This window comes from Blennius ocellaris (assembly GCF_963422515.1).
Source record: "Blennius ocellaris genome assembly, chromosome: 9".
Lineage (NCBI taxonomy): Eukaryota > Metazoa > Chordata > Actinopteri > Blenniiformes > Blenniidae > Blennius > Blennius ocellaris.
Window position 1 is genome coordinate 23,114,097 of NC_137658.1, and position 24,265 is coordinate 23,138,361.

General features: G+C 43.5%; 1 protein-coding gene across 1 annotated transcript in view; it reads right to left on the reverse strand.

Annotated features, from left to right (window-relative positions):
* Positions 1-8,946: 8,946 nt before the first annotated feature.
* Positions 8,947-24,265, reverse strand: part of fgfrl1a (fibroblast growth factor receptor like 1a) — a gene marked incomplete at its 3' end in the record, with an annotated part of 87,330 nt that continues 72,011 nt past the window's right edge. Inside the window, exons 4-8 of the mRNA XM_080501903.1 lie at positions 19,394-19,471; positions 12,676-12,969; positions 10,388-10,560; positions 10,121-10,301; positions 8,947-9,410 (exon numbers count right to left, since the gene is read on the reverse strand). Coding sequence (XP_080358029.1) covers positions 8,947-9,410; positions 10,121-10,301; positions 10,388-10,560; positions 12,676-12,969; positions 19,394-19,471 — 1,190 coding nt within the window. The remainder of the gene's footprint in view (positions 9,411-10,120; positions 10,302-10,387; positions 10,561-12,675; positions 12,970-19,393; positions 19,472-24,265) is intronic.

Sequence of the window (24,265 nt, forward strand, 5' to 3'; positions counted from 1 at the left end):
TGATGTCAGCACAACTGTGGAAAGATTCCTTTCCTGTCCTGCACACACACACACACACACACACACACACACACACACACACACACACACACACACACACACACACACACACACACACACACACACACACACACACACACACACACACACACACAAACTTGGCAGGATGTTCGAGGAGAAAAAGGGGTCGAAAGACAACACCAAGATTAGGAGGCTTTTGTCACGGCTCTGTGGCAGACTTAAAAGGCCTTAGCTCTCTTCACCTCTGCCAGAGTTCTTTCTTTTCTCACCCTGTCTGTCCACATCCCTCTCTTTTCACAGGCGAGTTGGGGGGGGGGCGTAAACATTTGCTACAGAACGACGGAGAAAGGCTGGAAGAAAGATGGAAGCTGCCTGTGCCTCGAGGGCTCTTTTGTGCTTTTGTTTCGCTGGTTTTGGCTGCGTGGAGGATGATTGGGGAGGAGTGGTGAGGACAATTGAGGGGTAGAGGTGGGGACAATCAGGGGGAGTGGTGAGGACAATTGAGGGGTAGAGGTGGGGACAATCAGGGGGAGTGGTGAGGACAATTGAGGGGTAGAGGTGGGGACGATCTGGGGGAGAGGTGAGTACAATTGAGGGGTAGAGGTGGGGACAATCAGGGGGAGTGGTGAGGACAATTGAGGGGTAGAGGTGGGGACAATCAGGGGGAGTGGTGAGGACAATTGAGGGGTAGAGGTGGGGACAATCAGGGGGAGTGGTGAGGACAATTGAGGGGTAGAAGTGGGGACAATCAGGGGGAGTGGTGAGGACAATTGAGGGGTAGAGGTGGGGACAATCAGGGGGAGTGGTGAGGACAATTGAGGGGTAGAGGTGGGGACAATCAGGGGGAGTGGTGAGGACAATTGAGGGGTAGAGGTGGGGACAATCAGGGGGAGTGGTGAGGACAATTGAGGGGTAGAAGTGGGGACAATCAGGGGGAGTGGTGAGGACAATTGAGGGGTAGAGGTGGGGACAATCAGGGGGAGTGGTGAGGACAATTGAGGGGTAGAGGTGGGGACAATCAGGGGGAGTGGTGAGGACAATTGAGGGGTAGAGGTGGGGACAATCAGGGGGAGTGGTGAGGACAATTGAGGGGTAGAGGTAGGGACAATCAGGGGGAGTAGTGAGGACAATTGAGGGGTAGAGGTGGGGACAATCAGGGGGAGTGGTGAGGACAATTGAGGGGTAGAGGTGGGGACGATCTGGGGGAGAGGTGAGGACAATTGAGGGGTAGAGGTGGGAACAAGCTAGGGGGAGAGGTGAGGACAATTGAGGGGTAGAGGTGGGGACGATCTGGGGGAGAGGTGAGGACAATTGAGGGGTAGAGGTGGGGACGATCTGGGGGAGAGGTGAGGACAATTGAGGGGTAGAGGTGGGGACAAGCTAGGGGGAGTGGTGAGGACAATTGAGGGGTAGAGGTGGGGACAATCAGGGGGAGTGGTGAGGACAATTGAGGGGTACAGGTGGGGACGATCTGGGGGGAGTGGTGAGGACAATTGAGGGGTAGAGGTGGGGACAATCAGGGGGAGTGGTGAGGACAATTGAGGGGTACAGGTGGGGACGATCTGGGGGGAGTGGTGAGGACAATTGAGGGGTACAGGTGGGGACGATCTGGGGGAGAGGTGAGGACAATTGAGGGGTAGAGGTGGGAACAAGCTAGGGGGAGAGGTGAGGACAATTGAGGGGTAGAGGTGGGGACGATCTGGGGGAGAGGTGAGGACAATTGAGGGGTAGAGGTGGGAACAAGCTAGGGGGAGAGGTGAGGACAATTGAGGGGTAGAGGTGGGGACGATCTGGGGGAGTGGTGAGGACAATTGAGGGGTAGAGGTGGGGACGATCTGGGGGAGTGGTGAGGACAATTGAGGGGTAGAGGTGGGGACGATCTGGGGGAGAGGTGAGGATGATTGAGGCCTAGAGGTGAGGACGATCGAGGGGAGTGGTGAGGACAATCGGGGGGTAGAGGGTGGGGACGATCAGGGGGAGAGGTGAGGACGATCTGGGGGAGAGGTGAGGACGATCGGGGGAGAGGTGAGGACGATCTGGGAGGGATTAGATTAGATTAGATCGAAACTTTATTGTCCGTTTCTTTAGTAAAAACAAATTCATCGTTGACACGGCTTATCACAATAATAAAAGGAGAGTTTTGTTTTTGTGGTCGTGGTGATGAAATTGAACCAGATTGAAATGTCATAGGTGAGAGTTCATTCAATGAGTGATCTGTAAACCAGTGTTAAAATGTCTCTGCTGATGTTAATAGTCCTCAGTTTCCCGAGCACCTTGTTGTGCCTTTTCGTAGTCAGAGTCAGCGTGTTGTGTAAAAGACCGGCAAGTGTCAACGTCTGTCCCCAGATACTGAGCACTGCACTTTCTCCACCAGCTGACTGCTGATGCTGAGTGGTTGGAACAGGTGCTTTGACTGTTTCCCTCTGGACCCACAGGACAGCTCCTTAGTCTTTGCGATGTTGAGCTCTGGTGAGCTTTCAAGCAAAGGTTTGGAACAGGGCCTTGATTTCCTGCTTTACTGCTGCATGTCCTGGGAGTCAGTCGGATGGGCCACTATTCATTTTACTGCATTCAAATCTGTCTAAAAACACATGTTTGTGTGGTCTGTCTTTCATAAAGTCCTTTATCCATACCATCAATGCAGGGTGAGTTCAGAAAGACAGTGCAGTGGAGTGTTAACGGTGTTAAAAAGGATCTCTGTGTGGCACCGCTGACGTCCACATAATGTCGTTGAGAAAACAAGCTAACAAACACAAAAACACATAAATTATAACATCATAAACCACACGCACAAGTCATATCAGGAGTCACCTTCCTCACGTAACAGCGCCCCCCGTAGCCTCACCTAGGTGAGGACGATTTGGGTATGACGTACATTACATAACAGAATGACAGTCTGTGTTCCTTTTCCTGTAAGACGTCCACATGTTGCATGTTTACCAGTCAGCCTCTAGGTTAGGGTGGTGCAAGTTGCTTCCTCGTGCAGATGTATTTGTTTTTCCCTCCAGATTTCTGTGCATGTGTGTGTGTGTGTGTGTGTGTGTGTGTGTGTGTGTGTGTGTGTGTGTGTGTGTGTGTGTGTGTGTGTGTGTGTGTGTGTGTGTGTGTGTGTGTGTGTGTGTGTGTGTGTGTGTGTGTGTGCAGGCGATAGCTCTTCATGGTCACTGGCTCCATTCACCTGGCTGCTCTTTTCAGTATGAAAAGAGCAGTTACTCATAACGAAGAAGGAAGGGAAAAAAAAAAAAAGGGGAAGAGAGAAAAAAAAGCTCTTTGGACGGCGTGTCTCCATCGCAGACCGCAACTGTGTGTTGACTCAAGCGTCCAGGAATCTCCTCGGTGGATTCACACCCTTTTAACCAGACGACCGCACGCCAATACCCTCCCGCCAGCAGCCTGAAGGTCCCGGGAGTCTGCGGAGGCGCTAACATGGCCCCCGGTGCACCGGTTCAGGCCAGCAGGCAGAGAAAACCTTCCTCCACGACCAATGACGCTTCACTTCAGGATGAAAGAAACAATCAACACTGGATTCGGAATGTTTCCTTCAGTCTGTAAATATATTCCCCTGCGTTGTGCCTCCTGCCGTCTCCCCAAAGGGTCAGGAGAATCTGGAATCTGGTCAATGTTCTTAAGTGGTTCAGTTCTTATCTCACAGATCAATGCTTCTTTGGACGCACGTTCCTCAGGAACCCATGAAATCAGCTATGGGGTTCCCCAGGGGTCGATTTTAGGGCCAATCCTTTTTAATCTATACATGCTGCCACTAGGGGGCATCAGCAGGAGACATGGCATCAGCTTCCATAGATATGCTGATGAAACACAGCTGATGATGTTATTCTGTATTTGTCTTCAGCAACACTATCTGAATTGAGCAGCAGTCTACCGGAGGAGTTAGACCTGGCAGTGAAGAGGATGAATATTAATAAACGAGTGCTAAACACATCACAAACTAAAAGCATTGTATTCAATACCCCCTGTGTTCAGCCAGCCACTAGTGGCCGAACACGAAAACAACCTCATTTCCAGCGTCTCTGCCATTTCTGTGTATTGGACGTCGTTTTCTAAACGCTCCCATGTAAAAGACAAACTTTTCAGCAGCAAAAATCCCAAAACAATGTGTTTTCACTTGAAACGTGGTGAAAACATTTCTTAATTTTGGAAACATCGCACGAGCTAAACCAATCTCCACTTTTAAATATGTTTTTTTTCACAAACAGAATCAGATTTATTGACAGGCATAGTTTTAACAACTGAAGGATTTTTTTTTTTCTGTGGGACTGGTGCAAAACAGTAAAATGGTGCCAAAAAAATCTGTGAATTTGACAATTAAAGTGTCCAAGAAATGTTTTTTTTACAGTTTACCTGAACATAAACTGTGGTGATGATACTGAATATCTTTTCTCATCTGATAAAAGAATTAAACACAAGATCTTTTCCTTTTTTTAATGACAGTAATAACACTGGGAAGAAAAAAAATCTTGATCTAAATGACTGTACAAGATTGTCGATACGGAGATTATCAATAACATTTTGTATACTTTGTCAGCACGTATAAATACAGTATCTTACAATGACTTGAACCTGGTATTTGCTACATAGCTTCCATGATTAGTAGAACACAACATCATTCATGCAGTATAATGCCCAATTATAGGAAATACAAATAAACATGTCAAAAAAACCAAAACAAATAAATTATAAACACACCTTTTCTTTTTTTCTGTTTTTTTTTAATATATATAACGCATAGTGTTTTTATGGGCCAATGTGTTGTTGGAGCTCATCTAACATTTGATCTCAATACTAAAAGTCATTTCATGTACATTCTAGTGGTAAAGCACATATACAGTCTGTCGGCAGTCCTTTAGCTTTGACACATAAAAAAGGAGGCTTAATTTGTGAATGAGAGGAAATAAAATGAAAGAAATGTAACAGCATTTAGAGAATTTGATTATTTTTTACCCCTTTTTTTTAGCAGCATACCTACAAGAAAATCCAACAAAAAATATAAACATCGATGACAGAAGCATTATGAGACAGAAGAAAAGAGAGGATATGATTTTCTTGATGTATTTTAATCATTTTGGAAATGTAATTAGAAAGACAGGTCTTATTTTATTATTTTAAAAAGCGAAAATTGTGATTTTTTTGCATTTGGAGACAAAAAAATCATGCAACAAACCATTTTGAAGCAAATAATTCCGATTATCATTATGATTACATACATTTTTTTTTTTCATCAATAGCAAGTGGAACACTGCTTGTTGGTGAGGCGAGGACCTGCAGTCCCCGACACTGAACCATTATGAGGCAGATGATGGGGGAGAAACCTGCCATTGCATTACTCATTTTATAAATCTGATTGTCATAACTCCTTGTTCTGAATTTAAAACTCTTTTCTTTACTTTTAAATACAGACAATTTTAATACCATATAAGTGGCAATAGGCCAGAAACCAGAGGCACTAAAATCTTAGATTAAACCACTTATGAGCCAGATGAGGTTGTAATGACCCTGATATATTTTAATTACTTTAATATAATCGGCAAAAATCCATTTGATTTAGTTTTTAAGTTTAAAGAAATAACTACTTTATGTACACTACATTTACATCAAGTTATTATCAGTCAGATGAAAGGACGGATTGTTATTTGGAGAATAATGTTTAATTTTATCTTGGAGATTGGAAGATCTTTGGAAGTTGCCTGTTTATTGGATGTTTATAAAAGACAAATGTAATATAAAATCTGACTATATGCTTGGATTTGAGGTGCGCTCAATCCTTTTGTGGGTGGAGATCAAAAAAAGAAAAAGGGAAGTAGAGGAAATATCTATAAAAAAATATAGCTGTACATTTTCCTTCGACAGTTTGGGGGATTTATGTGCAAAGAACAAGAGGTGAAGTCACCAGACGATTCCGATGTGCCTGCAGAGAAGAACAGTTTGGAAACAATTCACGTGAACGCATCTCTTCAGCCACTGCAGTTTGTTTTCTAACAGTACGAGGCTTGAAGTCGCGATGTGAAGCCGCTGGAGGCTGAACCTGATCAGATTATTGTAGTTTTTATACAAGGTGGTCAGATTGAGGATCACACAAACAACAAGATGAGGAAGGAAAAAAAAGAGAGAGAAAAGAAGTTGTGGGATGGTGAGTCCTGATAGTCACAATGACGTGTGTGTGATAAAGGAATCAAAAATGAAAGACAAAAATAACAACGATATAAAAGGAAAACATGACAAGAAGGAAAAGAAATAGGAAAACAAAAGAAAACAATAAGAAAAAAAACAAAAAAAGAAAAGAAAAAAACAGGAAAAAAGAGGAAAAAGAACTATTTGAGGTGAAATTAGTAGTTCTTTAAAGGAGGGAGTGAAACATGAGGCTGGCATTATGACACATAATAATAATAATAATAATAATAATAATAATAATAATAATAATAATATGAATTCCTGCAGGAGGTCAAGACGAGGCATCCAGAACACACTGAAGGGGAGACGGTGAAGAGAAACTGCAGATTTCCCAAATTAAGTCAAGACATGTACTGCATGTGAAATTTGTATTGTAGAACTTATGCAGGTTTAGTGAGGTTATTGGATGAAATGTTGACTTCTCTTGTTGTGCACTGCTTATTGTTGTAAAACCAAAGTGAAGCTGTTGGGCTTGTTCCAATGGTGTGATTCCATCATGTTTCTGGCAAAACAGATCAACCTGAGCCGTGAAATGAATTGACTGTATATTAAAACCACGTTAAGTTAAACAAAAGAAATCTGGGTTGTTGTTGTGTTTAGAATTTTGAGAATGGATATGAAATCAAAACCAAGATGAATATTGAGATTCAAGTCAAAATGCAGTCATTATAAGAAAAAGCTCAACTCAATTGTCTTTATTCTCAATAAAAAAATTTAAAAATAAAGTTTTATTTGGCTTTAATATGTAAAAGTGTCTGGAAATACTTATCTACTCCAACTGTTGCTAATTTTATGACTTGTTTTGTGGGTATAATACTTTTAAAAGGTAAATTGTTAAGCATTAACCAGCATTTGAGAGGAATAGCAAGTAGTTTACCCCCACCCAGTATGGAGTGAGAGAATAATGCAATGAAAAGCATCTTTGAGTGTCCTGAAAAGTGCTATGTAAAACCCATGCAGCATTATTATTATTATTATTATCATCATTATTATTCCATAATTAAAACTGGAACTACAGCAAAGTATTTTTAGGTGTGAATAAAAGAGCTCCATCCAATAACACAAAAGCATCTCAAACAATATTTTCTTATTTGTCCTCATGTCATAGAAAAGGTTTTCAGCTTTATCAAAAAGGGACAGTTTGGCCTCTATTTAAATGATAAAAAAGACATTAAGTAAACAAATAGATCAAATCACAAATTTAAATGACTGCATTTTGGATTTTGGAGTTGGAGAAATAGTTAAAGGGGGCTTGAAATATTTCAGTTAATGTCTAATAAATGTAAAATATATGAAAGCTTCCTTCAGTGAAATTATGGGACTAATTAACTTTAGTATTATATGATCATTTTGGGTTGCATGTAGCATTACTGTCTATTTTACTGGTCAAACTTGCTTCTGTTTTACCTTTTTAAAACATGCATTTATTTTTTTATGTAAAACTGTACAATCAAAGCTAAAGGTATATCTAAATAAAACTGCATGAAAGTTTGTTCTACAAGTTCTTTCTGCATAAAATTTACAAAAAACATTGTAAGCACTTTTTAAAGTTTAATTGTAATGATCATGGAAAAAGGAGGAAAAACATCTGAAGTAATATATTCTTATCTAATATTGTAATTTCATGGCATGTTAGGGTTTGACATATTTCCTTTTTACACAATGAATATTAACTATATATGGAAATATTTAAATCAAAATAGAGTTTGATGATAAAAATGAATGAATGCCATCAAAACTTTTTTGTTGCTCATTACATATAAACTGAAACAGTCAAGCTTGAATTGTCACGATTCTGTCCTGTAATTCCATGAAATATTGAGATTATATATTAACATTGCTTCAAATTCTTCCATTTATGTGTCACAATTTTCACAGTTTAAATTGAATTATAGGAGAAATGAACTATTCCACTGAATTTTCTTTGAGATCCACCCGTAGTGGGCATGTCAGCATTTTGTTTTTTATTTTGCTTTTTTTAAATGCATGAAAAAGAAAGGACTGTTTTTGGAGTGAAGCCGGTGTGGATGAAGCAGGTTTGAAGCTCTGATTTAAAGGAGGAGAAGATTAATCCTCACAACACACGGCTCCACGCGAAGCCCTTTCTTCTTTAAAGCTTCCAAATCTCATAATAGAAGCAGAAGAATCTGCGAACATATCTGAAGATCCAGCTCTGAGCTCTGAAGTCTGGAAACTATTGGAAGCAACGTTCCCGATCCCGTCCTGCTGGCGGCTGATGGCTGAAAACCTTTCGCTGAAAAACAGGCGGATTCTTGCTGAGGTTGAAGTTAAAGTGAAGGAAAAAAGAAGCTCATTGTGTGAAAGTGAAGGGGTGAGATAGAACATAAACTACTGGAGGAAATGCCAACTTTCCTGAGATACACTGTACTGCTCTTTATAGATGACCCAAAACGAAGCAGGATGCTAAATACTATATAATCCTTTATACATAAACGTCTACATACGTGATATGTGAAGCCCTGTAGCGGGAGCGAGGTGTCCATTCTCTGTGACTGAGGAGGTTGTGGTTGTGGGTTCCTTGAAACTGCAGTTCGCCCCGGCTTCAAACAAAAGCTTGAAGAAATGTTAGACAAGAAAAAAAAACAACAGATAAACCTTCTTTCTTCACGTTCGTCACTGTCCGTGCTTTGATCTTGCGTCCGTTCGCACACAAAGGCCGTCCCGTGATCCGAGGTCCGTGCGGGAGAGCGTGCACGCTGGGCCGTGCACCAGCCGCCGCTAACACTGGTAGTGGATGTGCTGGTGCTGGTGCACCTTGCCGTCCACGTGCGAGTGCGTGTGAGTGTGGATGTCGGTGTAGATCTTGGGGTAGACCTTGGGGGCCAGGGGGGCGCCGCCCTGGGCCAGGAGCAGCTGCTGGTGGGCCAGGTAGTCCTCGTAGGAGAGGTGCTCCTTGTCCCCGCCCACCGGCGGGGGGGCGGCGGGGGGCCCCGCCCGGTCCCGGCCGGCCGCGGGGAGACGCTGCGCGGCGGGCAGGGCGGAGGAAGAGGAGGACGACGAGGAAGAGGTGGAGGAGGAGGAGGAGGAGGAGGAAGAGGAGGAGCAGGTGCGTTTTGACCGGCAGAACCAGAGGAGGGCCGTGCCGAAGATGAAGGCCACGCCCGCCGGGATCCCGATGATGACGGGCCATGGGAGGCTGCCGGAGGCGGCGGTGGCCACGGGGACGGGGGGGGGCTTTCGGTCTGCAAACAAGTCAAACAATCACTGAAGGATCACCTGAGGTTTTTTTTTTTTTTTACTATTGATATCTTGAGGCCCGTGTGATGCGCCCGGCCGCTCTGGAGTCCATGGTGTGCAGACTGAAGGCACTGACCGCGCTGCGCCAGAGCAACCGACAACGTCTACTGAGCTGGTTTGAGCTGCTGTGACCAGCTGCTGCTTTGACCTTGTGGCAAATGGATAAACACAAACAACTGCGGTACAGAGTCTTCTGACCAGAAATCAATGAGCCTTCCTCACTACCGCTTCCTTGCTACTTCACACACACTCTACCGCCTCTTCTCTACTTCCTCCTTTACTTCTCCCTCTACCTCCTCCTCTCTACTTCCTCCTCTCTTCACCACATCTGCCCGCAAGATATTTTCCACCTTTTTCTTTCTGCTTCTTCTGTTTCGCGCTGTTAGCTTGCTTTGTTTGCTACCCAGAATGCAACGCGCAGTTCGTCACGTCCTCTCACCCGGCCCACTAGAAACATTGTGAAGGAACCGAGACCCAATGCTTTTGAAGGGGACCAGAGATTGTGTTAGTTCAGGGCAGTGTTCACGTCATCCAAACGAAATGGTTTCCCCCCCTGAAAAGAGTCTGATCTGGATCAAACGGGGGACGTGAACACACCCTAACAATGAACTACTCGGTGGAAGTGTTAAAAAGAACAAGTGTTTCCCGTTGTTACCTGGCAGCACGGTGAGGTAGGCGCTCCTGAAGCTGTAGCCCATGGTGTTGGCTCCCAGGCAAATGTACATGCCGGCATCCTCCTCCTTTGCTCTGGTGATCAGCAGCTTGTTGAGGTAGGATCCGTCCGGCCGGGACCAGACCTCCCCCGTCGGCAGCACCACGAAGCGATGGTCCCCAACCTTTAACAAAGCACAACGTCCTCCACTCAGACGGTACTCCCGGAAACATGCTGCATCTCCGCGGTGGTTCGGTTTTGGTGTTTCACCTCAATGGTGGAGTTGAATTTGTTCTCATCTCCCGGGTCCACTCTCTTGAGCCACTGAATCACCGGCTTCACGTCGCTGCGGACTTTACACTGGAAGGACGTGGTTCCCCCGTAGTCCACGGTGGTGTTGACGGGATGAGTCCCGGTCAGGATGGGTTTGGAGTTCGTTCGCTCTGCGACAAGACAACCGCGGAATTCAACTCCGGTCATCACGAACACAGGAGGCATTAAAGCATCAACACAACACTAATTCTGATTCCTGAGCTGGAGACACACAGACAGGTCGGCACAATAAGTTCACGTTAAGTCGAGATGGGCGTCGCAGGTATCAGTAACAATTCATTGGCTTTCAGAAGCTTGTGTAGACGTTTGAGTCGTGTGTGTGACAGTAGAAACACTGAAATACAGTTAAAGAATGATTGAATTGTGATCCGATAGAGCTCAAAGTCATTGAACTATAAACGCACCCTGGATACACAGATGGATGGGTTTAATAAAGACCCTGGTTTGTGTGGCTATAAATCAACAATATTAGTTTGGTTTTTTTGGTGAAGATTTCCTCTTTTTTATTGAAGCTGGAAAATAGCTCTGGCATATTAATATGTGCAAGTCTATTAAACTGTTCCAATTAAGTAAATAAATAAATAAAGCATTTAATAGATAAAGAAATCTGAAAATCGACATCAATTGTGTTCTCCTTGACAATGAGTCACTCTTCAACAAAGAAATCAAAGGTTTTAAACAAATACTAAAGTTTTTTTGCATTAAAATATGTGGATTCAGCTAAATGTATAGAACGCAACTTTACTGAGTGTCTTCTGTTGCCTTTGTGTCTTTACGTGATGCATTCAGGGACAGTTTGCAGGTGGATTGCCGACGTCCACACACTAAGTCTCGGTGCAGGAGCTTAAAAAGAAAGATCTGACATGCTCAGCTGAGGCAGATAAATATCTATCTTAAAGCTTAGTTTTAGCACGGGATGTGTTTTTACACACGTTTTTTGTGTGTTTTAACTGTCACCTGACTGAACCAAGAAAAAAAAAAAACCCAAAAAAGTGACATTTGACAAAATCAAGGCATGATTTGATTCCCCTCAGATGTGTGTGCTTTTCAGGAAAGACTCCAGCTGCAGTTTAATGTGGAACAGATGTGGCGAGTAAAGTGAGAGTAAAGAGAACTAGTTTGAGCCTCTCAACAGACCTATAACGTTTGGTTACGATTCAGCGCACACACACACACACACACACACACACACACACACACACACACACACACACACACACACACACACACACACACACACACACACACACACACACACACACACACACACACACACACACACACACACCAAGCGGTTGAACATTAAATCACCTCACATCCAAAAGGCTTTAGCAGCTTTCTAACAAGAGCTGATGCATCAGCAAACACCCGTCAGCGCTCATCATAACACACTTCCCGCTGTCAACAGTGAAACTCAAACATTCCCGGACTGAATATGCGTCTTGTTCACCCGCCAACCGCGCCTGACTCACCTCACCCTGCGTACAATAGTGGCTTCACATCCAAACTTTAAAGTTTTTCTTCGTTGTGGTGCAGAATAGAAGTGAGGAAAATGTGTTTATTTTCGCGAAAACAAACAATTAGGAATTGGACATGACTCCAATCTCAACAATGATGAAACCTTCTGGTGCAAGATCCCAAAAACTTCTCCTCTCGCTGTGGCATTCTGAATGTTTTTACAAAGTCACCCTGGCTGTGAGGCTTTCATGGCAGCATCACTGACACCTCAGCTCAGATCTCAGTGTTGTGTCTGCTGCTGAAATTTGTTTGTTTTGGGTTTTTTTTTAATCTGTATTTTCTTAGACATTTTTTACAATTCCCTTGCCGGATCCGAGCTTCTATCCTGATTCGGAAAGGAAAGAAAAATCATTGTACACTGTTATTTATTCACGCCTCCCTCTCAGCATGGCGGTAACATACGTACTGTGTACGACATACTGTGTTCTAGTGTTGCTGTGTCTTACCCTGCCAGTGCCTGAAAACTAACTATGCCTCCATTCGTACATAAACAACGTTGAGTGAGTGACACCTTCAAGAATTTCTCAAAATAAAGTCATTAAATTATGAAGTTATCTTGAGTTGGAACTCTTCCACAAGAGGAAGGTGATCACTTGTGTCTCAATAAGACCCTGGTTTTGGTTTTGATCAGAGGCGACTGGGTGGCGATGAACGAGCCGGTTCTTCTTAACACGCGTGTAAAAACCTTGTTTTCTGCGCCAACTCACGTATCACTTCCACCTTGTAGGTGGCGTTGATCTCTCCGGCCCGGTTGGAGACGTGACAGGTGTACTTCCCGCTGTGCTCGGGCGCCAGGTTCTTCAGAGTCAGAGTCCACCTCTTCTTCTTGCCCTCTGCTGCCGCGCCGCCGCCGTCGTCCGCCAGCGGCCGGCCGTCCTTCAGCCACACGATGTCGGGCCGGGGGTTCCCGCTCGCCGTGCACTTCAGGCGCACCGAGCTGCCCACCGGCCGGGCGATGACCCGCTTCCTCATCTTGGCCGGCTGCGTGAAGCGCGGTCGCACTGCGAGAGCAAGGCGAGAGGAAGAAGTCATCAGGAAGGGCTGCAATCTGGAAAAATACTAGGTTTTGTTGTTTTTGTTGACTGTTTTTATTGCACTGTTGTAAATGTATGACTGTACGGAGTTCTTGCATGCCGAGAAAGGAGCTTTAAATTAAAAATTAACAACAACAATAATAATAAATCTCAGAATTTGTGAATGTTTTGTTAAAAATCTCTGATTTTTTCAATCAAAGAACGTTATAGAATCAGTATTGTAGAATGTGGGAGTCGTCTAGAAGCTGATCGTTGGATGATCTGGAATAACGGCACAGCGATCCCTGAGAGTTCTACGTTTCATTCTAGAATCCTAGCTGTGGAAATTGAGAATCTCTACGATAATTTAGGCTTCTGGAAATTGTCAGAATTTGGGAAATTGTGAGATTTTGTAAGAGTTTGTGAGTTATCCAATCTGTAAGCATTCTGTGAAAGTTCTAGGATCTAGGATGAAATAACAATAATAATAAAATAAAGACAATGATGCAATGTTAGTAACAATAACAACATGACCATAGAGAAGAAAGAAAAATGGTTAATAAACACAATAATATTAATACTCAGCACAACAACCATAACAATAATAATAATGATAATAACTCTTAGAAATATTAACAATCAATAATTACTCAATCATAATCATAATAATGTATATTTAACTGTTCCTGGAGATTAAAAAAATGCAATTATAAAGAGATGCACAGAAACTCAGCATTTCTGTGCAAAAGATAGGAAAAAGGTGGAAGTGGAACGACGGGAACAGTAAAAGTTATTGGAAGATGGTAAAAGGCTTATTGGGCAGCTTCATATTTAAAAAGCGAGCGTCTGTTCTCCAGACCATGAAGAGGGAACGCATGGGGGGGGGGGGGGGGACAACGGTGGGATTCATTCAACATGCTGAAGTGACGCTTTTATTAGACACAGAAATGGTTCAACGTCGTGTTTAGCGACAAAACTGTGACAAAAAGACTTCTCCCATTACATCATGCATTTTCTTTTAAAGACAAAATGACTCCTCTCCTGCAGTTTGAACATTTCTTTTGGGGGGGGGGGGGTTTGCTGCGGAAAATGAAAGGTATGAGCAGAGAACACTGGGGGGCACATATTGTCTGAACGCTTGTTTGGCTTCAAGAACTGTGCGTCCTCATTTCACTAAGTCCGATGTTTTGATGGTGAAATCCTTGTTTATGCACGCAGACGTCTGCAGCGACTAACGTGATGACAAATTCATTTTCTGCCCCAAGAATATTCACCGCCGGCACACGTGGCTTTTCCATTCTGCACCATGAGATCAATTTCCTTTGACGTTAATATGAATCTGCATTTGGACATGAGCGTGTTCGTGAAGAGGCTTCTGTCCCGGGAACAAGTATCCACGCAGCGTGTAAACATGAAAAATGAAATCATGTCAGCCTGGGGAGCGGATGGAGGGGAATTATTATTTTTTTTTTTTTTTGCAGCGTGCTGAGGTCACTGCTGCAGCCGCGCCAGGAATTTATATTGTGCTAAAACAACATATGGCGGCGTGCCTCTCTGTATATACACAACCTCATTGTTGTAATAAACCTTAATTGTTTTGTTTGAGTAAACAGAGCAAAATTGTTTGAACCACTTCCTCTTAGCCATGACACAAGAGGCTTACTCACATGAGCGGGAACACTTATTTTGTGCTGGGCGACCACTTCTGGGTTGTTAAAGTTAAATCCACATCTCTGCAGCTGCAAAATCTTATTTGAATAATTCTGGCATCCAAATATAGGGAAGAAATGTAGGAAAACTCCAGAAAAGTGTTTTGTATAATGGATTTTGGTGTTGGAGTTATGTTTGGAGCCTCTACAAATATTGCGTATAACGAATTATTGTAGCTGTGGTTCATAATTATTATTTACACGATTATGGTATCAATTCATTCTGCTTGTTGAAAGTTTTTCATCTCTGCCCGATAGATGGGGTCATTTCTTTTAAAGGGTCAATAAGAAAATCCGAATAATACTATGTACAACACTATTAATACAATTATTCTGGGAGAGGCGATTCCTTTTTAAAACATTATTTGGTACAAGTACGAAAAGAACTTCCCTGCGGTAGGAATTAAGCAGAGACAGGTCATGATTCATTTGATATCGCAGTTGCAGTAAATGAATAAAGCCAGAAAACAACCTCTCTGGAGTTTATATAACACTGTGAATCTGATTTAAACACTTTTGAAGGATCTTTATTGTTGAAAGTCCCAGAGGAAGTCTTTGCTTCAACCATTATTGATGCAAATTGAAGTTAAAACAAGGACAAAGTACAGCTGGGGGGGAGTAAAAAGTACTCAGAAACCCTTCAGATACCCGGAAAAGCTAAACCAATACAATAATTATGTATAACTGTCTCGTTGTTTGGCAATAAATATTAACATAGGCGGAAGGATCTAATGTGGTTGGCATGTGTGTGTCTTAATGGTTTGGTTTCAGAAGAAAGCATCAAGAAGTGGGTTTCCTCAAACCCAGTGGGACAAACTGCTGCTTACAAAGCCACAAATCTTCCTTCAAATGATGCATCAATGAAAGCTTTTTGTAGAAAAAAAAAAATCCATCTTTTAACCACCAACTATGTCACCGGAGCCCACATCCCTCCGCCAGTCGCATGACTTGACTCCTGACAGTCATTTAAAGTTACATATCTCTCCTTAAAAATAAATAAAGCTGCTGGACACTGACCCTCTCCCCGTTCGAGCCAATGTATGTTCTTACACACACACGCGCTCCCTGAAAAAACAAAACCTCCAGCATCAGCAGATCAAAGCGGTGAAAGGGAATCCAGCAGGGAGCGAGGAGAGGAAATCATTCACAGCAGCACTTGATTTTATGGCCCCAGTGTTCCAGCCACGGCAGATAACCATCGACCGGGGGCGATAAATCTTCCCCCCAAACTACTGCGAGTTGCATCTCTTTCTTTAGACGGTTATTATTCCAGCTCCGGGTAAACAAACCGGGAGGAAGAGTTATGTGACGGGTCTGTGGGCTCAAATTGGGAGATTTCTCTACAGGCACATTACTCTCTGCAGACGGGCCCGGACCTGGGCTACATGACAAAACAAACATACCGGAAAGGCTATGAGCCGCCCCCCCCCCCCCCCCCCCCCCCAGGAGTCTGAGGAAAGCTACTGGACCGCAGCTGAACCGCGACCAGTCAGTCAATAGATTTAATAGAAAGAAAAGATAGAGGATTAATACCTGGCGACGTGAATTCAGCCGCTGCGTTCAGTGAAAAGAAGAAGAGAAAGAGCGAGTCAAAGCAAAGTGCAGCTGGATGAAGACGAGACTGGCGGACGTCCAGAAACACAGCGAGGTGTGATCGAAATGGGCCCGCTGATATGAACCAAATCAAGCAAGTCGGGCGGAGAAATCAGATGGAAAATTTTTTTTAAATAAAGGATGAGCGGAGTTCAGACAGAGGTGAAAGCCCACAGCGCTGAAAACAGATGGAAGAAATGGAAAGTGATGGCGCAACGGAGACGACGTATTAAAACAGGGAAGAAGGGGGTCGGGGGGAGAAGGGCTGCAGGAAGACATGGAAGGAAAACAAAAAAGGGAGAGAAAGAGGAGAAGCAAAGGGTGAAGTTAAAAAGTAAGGAGGAGGAAGAGGTGAGAGCCAGAGCGAGCTAAAGGGCAGGCTTGTTCTGGATCTCAGGGGCCACTTCAGCCCCCCCCCCCCCCACCCAACTCCCCCACCCCCTGGCTGGCTGGCTTTGATGGGGTCAGCTGTGCTAAGGATAGAAAAAGAGGAAACACTGTGTGTGTGTGTGTGTGTAACCCACGTACTAAGATAGTCTAGGTTTTCACTCAGTGGGAACATTTTTGGCTGCAAGTTAAAAATACATGTTCTTATCGTTATGGTTTGAGGATTTGGCCGTACAGGAAAGTCACTGAAACATTTCTAATGTCCGGTGCTTCGGGAGGATATTTCAAGACTGCGGGCTTCATTTACACGACATTTAAGAGTGAAAATGTAAAACTTACATTGTGTTTGAGGACTCCGTGTTTGCGACAACGACGCTCGGAGCAACTGCAAACACAACTTTTTGAAAACACTCCGACTCTGTCTCCGTGACAGGGGAAAATGCAATTTTTATGAAATGCTGCTACTTGTGCATGCTCACCGTGGCCGTAGGAACGAGTCCCTCTGCACATGCTCAGTAGAGCCGATCAGAACAAAGTGACCTCCGTGGTGTCGTGACTCCCAGCCCACATTCTCCTGAGACTTGCTAGTTTTGTTTTGACAGTCACCGTAATAACAATCCACCTTGGTCGTCTGTCTGTCACCCCTCCCCCCCCCGTTTCCACGGAGACAGAGTGTTTTCTTCTGTGGCTCTGAGTTCCGTCGTCAAACGAACACACAACGGAAGTTTTACACTTTCGCATGTAATCGGGGCCTTAAACCCATGGCTGATAGCACATTCTGCTAATCTTCCTGCATACTTGAAGACAGAACTACAATCTCTCTTTTGTCATCACCGATACCAGAATTTAGGTTTTTCTTGTGAGATTTAAAAAAAATTAAATAGACTTTTGAAAGAGTTTATATAGAAGAAGCAGGAAATATATTTGGAATTGTTGAGAGTCAGGCTTGTGTTGGTTCCATGACTTTACAGTGTTTTGGTGGGAGTGGCTGAATCTGTCAGCAACAAATGTGTGGTTTTCATGAGTGTCTCCAGTCTCAGTGGGGGTCCGGTGGAAATCTAAAGCCTGGCACACACTACAGGACTTTTAAAACCTTCACACACTTGATGGTCACAAAAGACAGATTGCACAACATGTCTCTCGTCTGATGTGACGGTGTGTGGTATGAACTATGGAGCTCACCACACAATAACCTAAAACTAGAACTATAGGTCTATGTTCTTTACAAGCAATATTACAGATTCTGGTCTAGTCAAACACGAGTTCAGTGTAAAACAGGGCATCTAGATGTGAACAAACATGTTGCCACACATCAACCTCGGGCCGATATTATGATGGACCCTTTATTCATCTCGCAAACGGAGAAATTTGCAATGAAAAATAGAAGAGGGTAAAACAGTAAGTAAGGAGAGGAGAAAAAACTAAAACAAGGCTCCCAAACTATGGTCCTTGAAATGGGGCACTGTGTGAGATTAAGGAAAGAAAAACAACTCCTCACATAGCACAAAAACAACAACAACAACAACACAATTACACTATAACAAAAGCACATGTGGTGGGGGGGGGGGGGATTCAGGTCTGATTCAGATTCAGAAGTTCCAGGTGGAGCGGCAGTCAGAAGATACATCTGCATAAACCTCCGGGAGAATGTAGATGAACAAACCAGCCTCGGCGACCGGCTGTCTGGGGCAGACGATTCTTGATAACAATTGTTTTTGGTTTGGCCCAACACAATTCTCTCAGCCTCGCGTCCTCGCTCTCTCCGTAGTGATTCCAGTAGATCCCAACATGGTGGCCCTTTCAGCTTCCCGCCGATCTGTCAACCTCCGAGCCGAGCTGTCAACCTCCGAGCCGAGCTGTCAACCTCCGAGCCGAGCTGTCAACTTTCTCCAGTTGGATTCATTCCGCGGGGACGTTCAAACGTCTTGAGTTTGTTTACGGCATGAGGCATGAGTGTTGAGAATCTCTGCACAGTCCCTCAGTGAGGCCTGGTAGCCTTCCCGCAACAGCTGCCGGCGTCATCCCAACTATTAACTAACCCTAACCCTAACCTGCCAGCTCCAATCAGCAGCATACCTGTTATCATAATTCCAATTATGTAGCCGTCTCCCACGTCCTCGATGGACAGGACGGACAAATACACGATGCTCCAGCTCGTCCAGGAGTCCAACGTGTATCAAACGTCCCGTCAGGACGGGTGGGCTCTGCCTTTGCCCATTGTTTTTGTGGAGAAAAATGTGGTGGATTGCGTTGAGAGGCCAGCTGTTCAATTCCATGATTTCAGTTGAAGAGAGGCTCCAATTAGTTTCTGACTAAAAGATATTACAAGACAAGAGCAGCAAGCAGGAAGATAAGGGGAGGGGGAGGGAGAGAAACGCTTCCGCCTTCATCGAGAGCAAGAAGACAGACTGATTACGACTCAGGATTTTCTTGTGCCGAGGTATAACTTCATGGTTAACCCTGAGATTTCCTCACAGCGGAGCAGATTCACTTCTCACCAGGATGAACACATTCATTATCTACGATCTCTCCTTCCGAGAAAAACTACAACCTAAGAAATCAAATGTCCACGAGGCCTTTCCTCAGCACTCAAGTCCAAAATGTATTTATTCCATTTTGAAATAAGGCTCCAACACAACAATGTGACCAAAAAGAGAAACGGCACATAATTTGCGGATGAACTGTATGTGGTGATGAGGTCATAGACGTGATAATGGAGTTACCCAGCTTCCCGGCCAGCTCGGGGGAGGGGTCAGAGCCACTGCTGGACGATCCCGCTCCGTTTCTGGAACCAGAGTCATCTGAACACAAAAAGAAGAAAAAAAACAGAATATTATTGGGGTTTGTGTTTACTTGAACACGGCAAACATGAACCAGGCATTTTAATTCGACATCGACTTAAAAAAAAAGCAAAACAGGTTCATGAAACGTTTTGGTTACAACAATCAAACTGTTCCTTGTAAGGAGACGGAGTCACTGAAACTGGATTTAATCACCTCTTGTGATTTCTACTGCCACTGAAGCCAGTGCATCAGAAACACCGTCGACATCACTGATCATTCTGACTGTTTTCACTGATGTGTGAGAGAAGGAAACGATCTCAGACTGGCATCGATCATAACAAACACACTCTCTTAACAGCATACAACCTACATGTAAAATGTAAAATACTTAAAGTAACCCTTCATTCCCAGTCTTTATTATCCAGGTGGACCAACAAAAAAAAAAGAGAGATTTTCATTGAGAAGTTAATTGCTTTGGCAGTAATTCTTATCATTAGTGATAAATGCAGAGCCAAGACAAAGCCAGCCTTGCGACTGAGCGATTTCGAAGCTTTCTGTTCGATAATGATTTTATATGCTGCAGCTGCTCGGCGTGGAGCCGCGATGTCCAGCTTTAGAAAACATGAGTGAATGCTGCATTATTGCAAATTAGAAGCAGGTTGCTCACAAGGATGTAAAATGTTATCAGTTTGAAAATATTTTTGATTTACTTACTAACAGTTTTTATGGCAGCATGTCACAAATATCACACATTTCTTGTTGGGAAATGTGATTTGTACACACTGTGGAGGACCGTTATCCTTGAATACCAGCTTCTATGACAGTCACATATTCAGATTGAACAGCTCATTACAACTGAAATAAAATGTGCACTAACTGAGTGTTGTATGTCGCAAGAGTGTTTTATTTAATGCCTTTTATTGTTCTTTTTTAAACCCTGTACCTCCTTTTACATATTTCTATGAAGCACATGCAGTTTTTTTATACATTTCTTTGTTCTCCTAAATGTGCTGCGTCGTATATTTGGGCAGGTGTACGGATGTGCGGAATAACAAAGACTATTCTATCCTGGTTCTATTATAATGTGCTATTTGAACTAAGACATCTTGGTTTTAGTTCAACTGCACCAAATGGGAATAACTGACATTTTTGCATCAACAAGTGTCCTAAAAACATTCTTTCAGTAAACATATAATTAAGTGGTAAAATATTGTTTTACTGTTTTCATTCCAGAAAGGTTTCATACAACGGGGGAGGCATGATGGTTGGGTTGGTAGAACCGTCGTCTCCCAGTCGGAATTTTGCAGTTTTGAAAAGTTCCACCTCAGGAGTCGTTTTCAAAGAGTTTTCTGTGGCTCCGAGCAGCGTTGTTGTGTAAACGCACACCTCCAAAATACAAAGGGGCCACACAGAGAGGTTCATAATGAATTTGATACCCAACAAAAGTTGATCAGTAATGTTTGTCCAGTCTGGAACGACTCAAAGTAAATAAATTTTGCCAACTGGACTTGATCAATGGATAAGGAGTGAATATCTTTCCAGACAAAACACCAAATCCAGCTGACTCAATTCAATTGCTTTGAATTGACACAGAAGATGTAATGAATTGGACGAGAAAAAACAAAAAAGAAAGCGACATAATGGAAGTAGAAAATTCTTAAATCAGATAGCCTTTGTCTTTTTATCATTTGTATTTGCTTCTATTTCCCTGAATTTATATACGTTTACACCCTTGCAGGTCATGGCGATTAATGTAGCAAAGCTTCTTTAGTATCCTTGAGGAATGATGATTTCTGAACGGAATCGCCAGGGCTTTCAAATCCCAGCAAATCACTGGTACCTGGATCATTTGTGGGGCCTGGTTTGTCTTGTAGAGGACACAGTGCAGCTCCACTGTACGTGTTCAATCACACTGCGCAGGATCATGTTGCTTCCTCTCTGGTGTATAAGCTTCCTCCGCTCGGCACGTCTTCCGTCATTGATTACGAAAGAGATACCAACATCTGTCTGGACCTTCATGCTAAGAACCGCTTCAAGATGGAAATATTGGAACCGGGGGGGCCCTGAAACGGGGAACGTTGGACGGCCAGTACAGTCCAGTAGAGGGTCTGTCAAGGCATAAGATTGGGCGGCGGGGTGGGGGTGGGGGGGCTGCTCACTCGACTTGAACCTGAAACTTCAACCAAGATGGTAGTTGTTGGAGGGAAAAAGTCAGCTAACAGCCGCCGGACCACCTGGAAACGAAGCGTGCCAGGGTGCGCTTGTAACTGGCGATGGATTTGTTTACGGTTCATGTTGGTCCGTACGGCGGGGCGTTCAGAGGACCACCTGAGAGCTGGAGGCGTTGAATGCAGCGCCAAATGTCTTTAAAGCATCACTATTTGGATGATGGCATAAAAGGAGCACTTGAAATGCAAATGTGAGGCACGACCTGCATCCCGGGGGCCGGTAATAATAGCAGGCTTGCGTGCCACATGGTGTGTGTGTGTGCGCGCGTGTGTGTGTGTGTGTGTGTGTGTGTAATATGAATACCTCCATGGGTGTGTCGGTGCATGTGCTCTGGCATTATTTAACTAAGTGGTAACTTGAGGTGCCGGTATTCCCGTCAAACTTCATCCCGCCCTCCCGACACGGCGAGGTCTGAGAAAGGACAGAGTGTTTGAAGCCCGGCGGCGGCGGCTGGGGGGGGGGGGGGAGGGGGGGGGGTCACCAGGAAAGAAAAGCCTTTCTCCTGCCTGCAGACCCAACATGGCAGCAGAGTCTTCAGCAAAGTGAACAAGCACCACCGAGAAGAGAAAAAGGTTTGTATGGAAGATATTTAACAATAAATTGTACTGCTTTTTTTTTTTTAAGCAAAAAGAGTCATAAATAAATGTGACGCAGTCAAAATAAAGCCTGCAACTACAATAAATATCACATTTCTGAAGGTAGGGGATCACATGCAGCCAAATTAGATCTTGAGTAGGTTAGAACATTAAAATTATTATTTTCTCCAGATGTTTTCAACTGTTTCAATGCACAGAAGTACAAATTATAAACAGTTTGAATTTCGTTCGATGTCTCGTCACAAAACGTGAATTAACCTCACACCCCATGTTGCAATGCTCCTTGGTGCAAAATACAATAAAAAGTAAAAAAAAAAAAAGAAAAATCTAAAAGCAGTCATCTGAGAATATAATTTAAAAAACCCACATAAACAGCTGTTTAAATCGATGTTTTATTTTAGATTATGAAATTTGTTGTGTCCTGAAAAGACCTGTAAAATAACTTATTCAAACCGATATAGGGCATTGTTTTGCATACTTTTGATTAGTTATATACAGTAGCACTGAATACAACACAAAGTTGAATTGAACAGTTGAATTGTATTCCATTGACAATGTGGATGCAAAAGCATTAGATATTGCAGCCTTAAGAATTGTCAATTTAACAAAATACACACTTGTAGAAGAGTTTAACAGGCAGGTAGGGTGTTTGGCTTGAGTCATATCTGAGATGAGTTCTTTTAAAATGTATTTTAATGACATTCTGAAGCGTAGATCTGTGTTTAAGAACCTGGTGGGTCTTGTGTGAATGTAATATGTTTCTGTGAGTGATTGCACTGAAGTGAAATTATAAACCTACGAAGGTCCATCGCTCGTAACTTGAAGAGGTGTTTGTCTAAGAGCTGAGTTAATACGCATAGTAGACGTTACTAAATATGGTGAATTTGACAGCAGACTTGTCGAAGCCTCCTGCAGCTCCATGACTCGACTTCACCAATGTCTTCTTCAGGTTTATAGAAGCGACGAGTGTCGCCTTTCAGGCCGTTAACAAGCCGGCGCCTTCACACGGCGCCCCGGCGGCGTCATCCACGGTCAGAGTTGGAGCGAACGCTGCGCTGTTTGTTTCCTGCTGGAAACACACAGTGAAGAAAACATTCCGTCCCCGATTCACATGTTTTTAATCAACAAAAGGTTTTCTTCTGATCCTGTTCCACCTTGCAAAGCTGCCAGATACTTTCCCTTTTGCCGACAACTAATGAGCGCGCGCACACACACACACACACACACACACACACACACCCACACAGAGTTTCACAGATAACACAGTGAGTAGAAACACTTTGCACAAACAGGAAAATAAGTTCCCGTTCGCTCTGCGTTGGCGCGATAATATCAGCTTCATATGAGACGTTGGTACGAGTTGCAGCGGTGAGGAAAAGCAAGACTGTGAGAATTTAATAGATTCCTGCATTCGCCGACTATAAAATGTGATTCGACTGAAACACACGTCGCAAGAAAACTCAAACACGATGGGCTCAACTTGAGGTTTAGCGAAGTGATTGAACCTTCTTTGCAAGTATCAGGCCCATGTACATGTTGTGTCAAGTGAAAACGCTCCATTTTTGCATTTTTGTTTGAGAAAAGTTTCATATGTACACGTTAAAGTTTTGAAAACGTGTAGTTTTCATCTTGGACTTCTAGTGGCTGCCGTTTGTTTCTCTTATAAAAATTAAAAGCACACACACGTGTGCAAAGAAGAATTCAGACATTCTAGTGGCCAGACGATCAAGTTATGACGATGACTGTCAAATTAAAAGTACCAAGTGAGCATGTGCAGATGGAATATTTACTAGTGGCCATCAATGGTTTTCCACATCTCTGTTGGATTGAGGTCTTGTCGCAGACTGGGTCACACCAAAAGATGGATTTGTTGTTTTCTGAAGCCACCTTGTAAACTTCCTTTTTTTTTTTTTTGGAAAGTTGCTGCATCAGATAACTTCTAATAGTTTCAGTTCTATCAGATCCTCTTAGAAAGTAAATGTACCTT